At 40.7% G+C, this 8,643-nt stretch overlaps 2 protein-coding genes across 2 annotated transcripts in view; one reads left to right on the forward strand and one right to left on the reverse strand.

The window, feature by feature from the left end:
• The window catches only part of UMAD1 (UBAP1-MVB12-associated (UMA) domain containing 1), a 211,803-nt gene extending 209,390 nt beyond the window's left edge, over positions 1-2,413 (reverse strand). Inside the window, exon 1 of the mRNA XM_032402064.1 lies at positions 2,329-2,413. The gene's annotated coding sequence lies outside the window, so the exon portion shown is untranslated. The remainder of the gene's footprint in view (positions 1-2,328) is intronic.
• Positions 2,334-6,400, forward strand: RPA3 (replication protein A3). The gene is made up of 4 exons (XM_032402071.1): positions 2,334-2,825; positions 4,149-4,223; positions 5,382-5,490; positions 6,046-6,400. Exons 1-4 carry the CDS (start codon positions 2,727-2,729, stop codon positions 6,126-6,128), a joined length of 366 nt encoding a protein of 121 aa, XP_032257962.1. The 5' UTR covers positions 2,334-2,726; the 3' UTR covers positions 6,129-6,400.
• The last annotated feature ends 2,243 nt before the right edge of the window (positions 6,401-8,643 follow it).

Here is an 8,643-nt window from a genome sequence, read left to right on the forward strand (position 1 = left end):
CTGCCCACCTCCCATGGTCGAAAATCCGAATATAATTCTTCACTACCCCCAAAACTTAACTACTAATAATCTACTATTAACAGGAAGTCTTACCAGAAGCCATAAACAATCGATTGACGTATATTTTGTATGTTATACATACTATATGCTGTATTCTTACAATATATAAGCCAGAAAAAAGACAATATGAAGAAAGTCATGAGAAAATACATTTACAGTACTGTACTATATTTTTTTAAAAAATCTGCATAGAAGTGGACCCATGCAGTCCAAACCTGTTGTTCAAAGGTCAACTGTATTGGTTTCACTAGTAAAGCAGAAGATGCACACCCTATGTTCCAGCCATTCTACTGATATACCTTTGCACAAGCGTGCCAACTAACAGGTACAAGAACATTCACAGCAGCCCTGTATGCAATAGAAAAGAACTGTAAACAGTCAAAATGTCAGTCAATAACACAGCAAAACAGCTGAGTGAAAAGAATGAACTCCACCCACAGATGCCAACATGGATTAATTTCAAAAACAAGCAAAAGAAACAAGTCAGAGGATATATATGGTATGATTACGTTTATATAAAGGTCAAAAACTAGCAAAATTAAACATACCATTTAAGAATACCTACATGTGTGGTAAAACTATATAGAAAAGCTTAGGGTGCTTAACAAAAATTTCAAGATAGTGTTTATTTGTGGCTCCTCCAGCGAGGAGGATTTAACTGAGGAAGTACAAACTACTAACTGGCTAAATTCCATTTCTTAAACTGAATGTGAGGCCCACGTGAGTTCATTTAATTTCTCTGGAAATGATGATACATATTAGCTATATATACTTTTCTCTGTTGATTATGTATTACATAATACATTTTAAATGACTCAAAAAATATCCAAAAAGCTGTTTTAAATTATCTTGTTCGTTTTTTTTAAAGGCACTGGTATGTAAAAGTGGTCTTTTAAGTATAAAATAATGATATTAGCATCTGATACGTTAAGGGCTGCTGTTAAAGGTATTCATGCGCCCTACCCTTGATAACGCACATCAACTTGTTTTCCTAAGCAACCCTGAAGTGCAAAAGACGTCAAGGCTTTGCGCAAAAATACAGACTTTATTGACTTGCACCAGTACAACCATTCTTGTATACAACAAACGACATGCACCCTGCATCTGCTAATGAAATTCCTTTAAATTTGTTTTCGTGACAACGAAATTAAAAGACAAATATATTCAGCTAAATAAACACTGAAGGAGGCAATCATTTAATTATGGTACCTCAGATTTCTATCTTAAATTGCAGCCTGAAGTCTCATAAAGGATCCTCTTTGCTTAAGGCAACTAGGAGATAAAATTGGGAGACTCTGGCTAGTACCCGAATTTGAATAGTGACAACTCCGCGGCTTTAGGCAAATTCACGGATTCAGTTTCCAAATAAAAAGTTATCTTTCCAATTTCCGCAGCAGTTGGCAGGTATTTTTATGAGAGCTCATTCTATAATATCCCTGGTAAGGTAGTACCAATCCCAGCAGATAAAGTCCCCAAATCAACAACCACATGAGCCAGCGACTTTTTTCAAGCATCCACCGCCCCCCCCCATTTCCTTGAAACAGGTGATCTTCTATGCCTCCGTTGTCGTGGGGTGTGGGGAGCAATAGGGGAAAGTTACCAGGAAGTTAAGACGAGTCCGTGAATCACATGGGTAAAACTTTGCTGGGATCTTACAAAACATTCGTGTCATCTAACCCCTTCGTTTTTTGATAGGGAAAGTTTGTCTCAGGGAGAAGCGCACCTGCTCAGGACCTAACAGCTATTTAAATTCGTCTGCTCACCTAGCTCAGTGATCCTCCCCGTCCCCCCCTCCCCATTCCCAAAAGCTTCAATTCGTTGCTAACACGAAGGAGGTGAAAAAATTCTCATATCCTTAGTGTGGCCAGGTTGTGAGGGCTAGAAAGGGTCGTAGATAATCAGTTCAACCCTTCTTCTAACAGGTGTCAAACAGAATGGTAAGTGACGCAGCTTGAGCGGTTAAATCACCGACCCTCTGCCACCGAGCAGCAGGAGCCTGGCAAAGGTAATGAAAGATCACTGGCGATCCCACTTCCCATCTCCAGGAGGGTGGGTGTCAAAAACACCCGATCCCTCCACTGCAGCAAGAATCCCGCGCTTCCCACGCAGAACCGGGAAGCGGGGAGGGGGGGAAACTTGAACAGCTGGTGCGCAGCACCGAAAACGCCGCGGCAGGGCAAGAACCGAGTCCCGCCTCTTTCTTCCGCATCCGTCAATGGGGAGAAAGGGAAACAGTAAGATTGAGGCGCCTCCCGCGAGAAGAGGTACCTGAGGCTAGCGCCGCAGTCCCTCGCCGCTACCGCACAGCAGCCCAACAGCCTGCTTCCGGGATCAAGTCGGGCGGGGAGGCCCAAGATCGCGGGAGGCAGCCGCCTGCCCGCCCCGCCCAAGCCCCGCCTCCACTTCCCACTCTGCGGAGGACACTGGCAACTTCCGCGACGCCGCGCGTCACTAAGCAGCCGATCCCCACTTCCGGAAGCAGTCCTCCCTGCGCTGTCCATTTCGGGGACTGCGCGATTTCGATCGCGATTTCCGCGCGTTTTATTGGTGGAGTGAGAGAGCTGGTCTCCGCTGATTGGTGCCGGCATCTTCTGCCCCATAGACGCCGCGGGGCGCAGAATTTCAGTAGGCTGTTTCCTGCCGGCCGCAGGTCTCGCACCGCAAGCATGGTGGATGTCATGGAGTTGCCCAGGTCGCGCGTCAACGCCAGCATGCTAGCTCAGTTCATCGACCGGCCGGTCTGCTTCGTAGGGAGGCTGGAAAAGGTGCGCGCCGTCGCTGCCCTGGACTCCCTGCTTTGTAGCCGGCGAGGCGGGGGGGGAGGGACCCCGTGACCGCCAGGGTGGCAGCCTCAGGGTGGTAGGGGAGGGTGGAGGAGGACAGGCCTTAGAGCATCACTGCGCTCCCAATTGCTTCGTTTTACACAAGGGGACGTTCTGCACACTTTTTAGCCGCTGCAGCCCCATTTTGGCGCCACTTTTATGGCGCGGAATCGTGACGTTTTCGAATGCGCTCCGTTCTAAATTCTAGCGTCCTCCACCCTGGCTCCTTTTTGTATTTACAAAAAGAAAATCATAGACCTGATTCACACATCTACCTCCTGATTTTTTAGTTTAGCCAGACTTGACAACTACTGTTTTTCTAGTTTCCTTCTCATGCAATTTTGGCTGTTCTCAAACTTCGTATTCTCGTTAGAGTCACTTCGCCATAAACATTCTTCGATTGTCCCCTTCAGATCCTATAGCAGTCTGTGTTCTCATGCCAGTGTCAGAGTGCAGCATCTTCACTCTCCTGATGAGAAGCAGGCCCAAAGTTTCGGAGTCAGTGAACCGGGAAAGCTGAGGGGAGAAAAAAACAAAAAAACTATAAAGCCTTAGTAGTTCATTTCAGCCACACATCCTCTTCGTTAAATAGGTGTTATTTGACTTCGGGGTAGGGAAACTGGGTAGGAGTGGTGTATGGTTAACTGCTCAAGGCGACAGCAAATAGCAAAGCTGGCCTTCAAACCAGATCTGAGTGCACTATTTACAGCTAACAGTAGTAGAACTCAAATCTTCTGACAACCAGTTCTGTTTACTTCATCATGCTTTTTTTTTTTTTTTTTTTAAGTAATCTCTACCCCCAAGGTAGGGCTCAAACTCAAAACCCTGAGGTCAAGAGTGGCACGCGCCAGGACTGAGCCAACCAGGTGTCCCCATCAAGCTTAATTTTTAAAACATACCCTCTGGTGGAATACATACTATTTATATCATGAGTGCTAGTAGATCTCACTTTTAGACAGTATGGACCCCCTTTAATTTGTTGTTAGGGCAGGGTTGCCAGATTTAGCAAATGAAAATATAGGACATATTTGTATCAAAAAGTACTATTTATCTGAAATTCAAATTTAACCGTCATTTGACCAGATACGGTAACAAGATTATAATTTGAACAAAATTGTTCAAAAACAATTGCTTTGTGTGCATTGACTAAGTATGTTTGGGTCAATCTGCTCATCTTCAGTCAAACTTACAATATTTTTATTTTAATGAGATTTTAAAGTTTGTTTTATGTGGTTGGTTTTTTTTACTCTTGTGTTTCTTTTTTAGATTCATCCCACTGGAAAAATGTTTATTCTTTCAGATGGAGAAGGCAAAAATGGAACCATTGAGTTGATGGAGCCCGTATGTTTAAGTATTAATTCTGTGTCTCTTGTAATTAATTCATCTTGTTGACGTTTCTGATCCTTGGAGTGGATGTATAAAGGACCGGCTTATAAAACTTCCCTGCTCTAAAATTAAACTTTTGTCCTCTTTCTTACATTATATATCCCTTTACATTTCTACATTCTTTGGGCTCCATGAATATGTAATACATCCCTTAACTGGGTAACAATTTCTATTCGTATGAAAGACCATAAAATCACATAAAAAAAAAAAATCTTTTAAGTCATTTTTTTCTTTCCTCAAGAGTTTTACATTTTTAAAATTCTATTTTCTGTTTTTATTTACATGTACTTTTAGTTATCACTTGTTTTTATATTTTACATTTATTGTACTCAAAAAATTTTTCTTGTTTTTTTTTATTGTTATGTTAATCCCCATACATTACATCATTAGTTTTAGATGTAGTGTTCCATGATTCATTGTTTGTGCATAACACCCAGTGCTCCATGCAGAACATGCCCTCTTTAATACCCATCACCAGGCTAACCCATCCTCCCACCCCCCTCCCCTCTAGAACCCTCAGTTTGTTTTTCAAAGTCCATCGTCTCTCATGGTTCGTCTACCCCTCCGATTTCCCCCCTTCATTCTTCCCCTCCTGCTACGTTCTTCTTTTTTTTTTTTAACATATATTGCATTATTTGTTTCAGAGGTACAGATCTGAGATTCAACAGTCTTGCACAATTCACAGCACTTACCAGAGCACATACCCTCCCCAGTGTCTATCACCCAGTCACCCCATCCCTCCCACCCCACCCCCCATTCCAGCAACCCTCAGTTTGTTTCCTGAGATTAAGAATTCCTCATATCAGTGAGGTCATACATGTCTTTCTCTGTCTGACTTATTTCGCTCAGCATAATACCCTCCAGTTCCATCCACGTTGTTGCAAATGGCAAGATCTCATTCCTTTTGAAGACAAATCCATGTGCTGTTTGGTTAATATATACAGAATATACTGCACAAGATACAGAAAATAGAAGGCTCCTTTCAGTGGGTCCTTATAGAAATGCTGGACATTCTCATTATCTTTAAGTGATTTTGTCTTCAACTTAAACATTTTCCAAGTTATCAACTAGAAATATGACACCACCAAGTTGACAATTTGTTCTTTGTGTTAGCTTGATGAAGAAATCTCTGGAATCGTGGAAGTAGTTGGAAGAGTAACGGCCAAGGCAACCATTATGTGTGCATCATATGTCCAGTTTAAAGAAGATAACCATCCTTTTGGTAAATAAAACATTCTAGTATTAAGTAGTTTCATGTAATTAGGAGGAAAATGATTTTCTTCTTCTTAACTTGAGATGTCTTGGTCTTGAGTCTCAGTCCTGCCATCTTTCAATTTCTATAAAATTTTCTGATCCCAAAGGAAAATGGGAGAACATTTTGGCCCGCTTTTAAGTAATGCTTGTATATGTAGGAAACTCAGTAAAGATTAGTATTTGTGGGAAGAGAAACTTAAAACATATGGCAAACAAAAATATTAATAGTTTTTTAAACTTATGCATCAAAAGCATCAAATAATGCATAACACCTAAAACCAAGCAAGAACTGCCTGTACAATGGATATCAAAATGAATAGTTGCCTATACCCCATGTCTTTTATTTTTTAGAGCCACAGGTAAATAGCTATGATGATCCCTGTTTTAGAAGACAGGTTGTGAAAATAAGTTGATCTCTAAAAGGGAAAGAAAAGAGAAAGAGGTGGAAATCTTTTAGATAATAAGTGATGTTACATCTTTCCATTGTAGATTAAATGTTTGCTAAAATGTTTTTTTTTTTCAGATCTTGGACTATACAATGAAGCTGTGAAAATTACCCATGAGTTCCCTCAGTTTTTTCCTTTGGGGGTTGTGCAATATGATTGATCTTGATGAACACATTGAAGACTGTCATAGGAAGCCCCTGATATTTGAGGGGGAGATTTCTGATTTTTCATATTTAATTTGTTCTCCTTTTAATTTCATTTACCTAACCTTATTAGATATTGCAATATCCCACTTTTGATGGAACCTGTCTGTATACTGAAAGTTAAGTGCTTATAAAGAACACTTCTGTATATGGTCAGATCAGAAGCAAGAACAAAGCAGTTGCCTTGAGTTTAGTTTTCTGTTTTATTAATAAAGGCTGAAATGGGACATACTGTTGATCATTTCATTCTTATTCTTTTAGTCATGTATTCAAACTCAAACTTGGAATCTTCAGAGCTGTAAGGTCAGAACTTAGACCTACCAAATGAAATCCAGGGCCACATGTGTAAAGAATTTACTTGCTACCTCATAAGCTACATTATGTTAATTATTTCCTTGACACTCTGAAAAAAGTGATTTTATTAAAAAAGCAAACAGAATCCTTTATCTTTTATAATTTGTGAGTACCTATATTAGAATTCTCCAGAGAATCAGAACCAAAAGAACCATATATAGCAGAACTATATGTAAGATTTTGTTACAGGAATTGGCTTATGTGGTTATGGAAGCCAAGGAGTCCCCAGGATCACTCATCTCTAAGCCAGAGAGCCAGGAAAATCGGTGGGATAATACAGTTCGAGTCTCAAGGTCTGAGAATCAGGGGAGCTGATGTAACTTGTAGTCCAAGGTTGAAGACCTGAAGACTGGGAGGCCACTGGTGTAAATCCCAGTGTCTGAAGGCCCAAGAACCAGGAGCTCCAATGTCTGACAACTGGAGGAGGTGGACCTCCCAGATCTGGAAGAGAGCAAATTCCTCCACCTTTTTGTTCTGTTTGGGCTTTCAACATATTGGATGATACCCACCTATTTGGTAGGGGCCTACTGATTCAGACACGAATCTCTTCTGGAAATTCCCTCACAGACACACCCAGAAATAATGTTTTACTGGATATCTGGGCTTCCCTTAGCTCAGTCAAGTTGACATATAAAATTAATCATCACAGGACCTCTTTCTCAGGATTTTGAAACCACATTTACTAATGCCAAATAAGGGATATCTAATCATTAGAACAGTTGATGAAATCATTTGATTTTTTTTCTTTTTTAAAGATTTCATTTATTTATTTGAGAGAGAGAGAATGAGAAAAAGAGCATGAGAGGGGTGAGGGGCAGAGGGAGAAGCAGACTCCCTGCTGAGCAGGGAGACTCGATCCCGGGACTCCAGGATCATGACCTGAGCTGAAGGCAGTCGCTTAACCACTGAGCCACCCAGGCACCCTTTTTTTCTTCCTTTTAACTGTCATTCTTAGTATGAAATTCCTGTACTTGTACTTCATACCACTAAGTAACGCTGGGGATGGGCAGGTAGGGATGTGACAAGTGTAGGATAGAGAGTAAAGCAGAATAACTGGTGACTTAATGGCCAGTCGAGTTTTATGACTTAACTCATTCTCTTCAGTTAGGAAATAAACTAATTCTAAATCCATTTAGATTGTAAATTATAACAAAAATATTTTATGGACACCTGGCTGGTTCAGTTGATAGAGCATGTGACTCTTGATCTTGGGGTTGTAAGTTCAAGCCCCATGTTGGGTGTACAAAATTTGAAATAGATAATATCCTCAATTTCAACTTTTATCCCAAAACATTCTACAAATTACTTAAGGAACATTGCCATAGCCACTTACGGTAAAACATACAAAGTAAAGACCATTATAGTTGAGATTTAGGTTTAGGAGGAACATCAGCCAGTCTCAACAGTGTTGTCTTGAAGCCAGAGAAGGAGTCCGTCCTCAGTTGTGTTAACCTCCGACAATTCTGTGCTATTAAAATGTTAAAGGTGTCCTGCTTAAAACATTCCCTTGAACTACGATGTTTAATAAATTGGACTAAATGAAAGGTATCTTGCTTTCCATCAAGTGAATCCTTTCTACTAATTATTTATGGTGCCATATCTCCAGGCCCAACCTCACTTCTGAGCTGCTCAACGTCTGCACCTGGATATCCCACCAACACTTTAGCTTCAACGAGTGTAGCTTGAATGTGTGCAGCCCCCCATGTGTTCCCTGATTTGGTAATAATTTTATCAGGACATAATTCACATATATGATTCACCTGTTTCAACTGTACAATTCAGTTGCTATTAGGTATATTCAGAGTTGTATACTATCATTATAATCAATTTTAGAACACATTCATCACCCCAAAGAAACCCTGTACCTTTTACCTATCATGGCCCAATCCCTCCACCACCACAACCACCCCCTAACCCCAAGAAACCGCTGATCTACCTTCTGTCTACAGATTTGCCTATTCTGGACATTTCAAAGAAATGGAATTATATGTGATCTTTTGTGACTGACTTCTTTCACTTAGTATGTTTTCAAGATTCATCTGTTTGTAACATATATCAGTGCTTCATCAACCTTTTTATGGCCAATATTCCACTGTATGGATATACCACTTTTTATCC

The sequence above is a fragment of the Phoca vitulina genome, unplaced genomic scaffold (genome assembly GCF_004348235.1).
Source record: "Phoca vitulina isolate PV1807 unplaced genomic scaffold, GSC_HSeal_1.0 scaffold4, whole genome shotgun sequence".
Lineage (NCBI taxonomy): Eukaryota > Metazoa > Chordata > Mammalia > Carnivora > Phocidae > Phoca > Phoca vitulina.

Coding starts and splice junctions, on each gene's coding strand:
- RPA3 (XM_032402071.1), top strand. CDS start 2,727: ATGGTGGATGTCATGGAGTTGCCCAGGTCGCGCGTCAACGCCAGCATG. Junction 2,826..4,148: donor TCGTAGGGAGGCTGGAAAAG/GTGCGCGCCGTC, acceptor TTTCTTTTTTAG/ATTCATCCCACTGGAAAAAT. Junction 4,224..5,381: donor CCATTGAGTTGATGGAGCCC/GTATGTTTAAGT, acceptor TCTTTGTGTTAG/CTTGATGAAGAAATCTCTGG.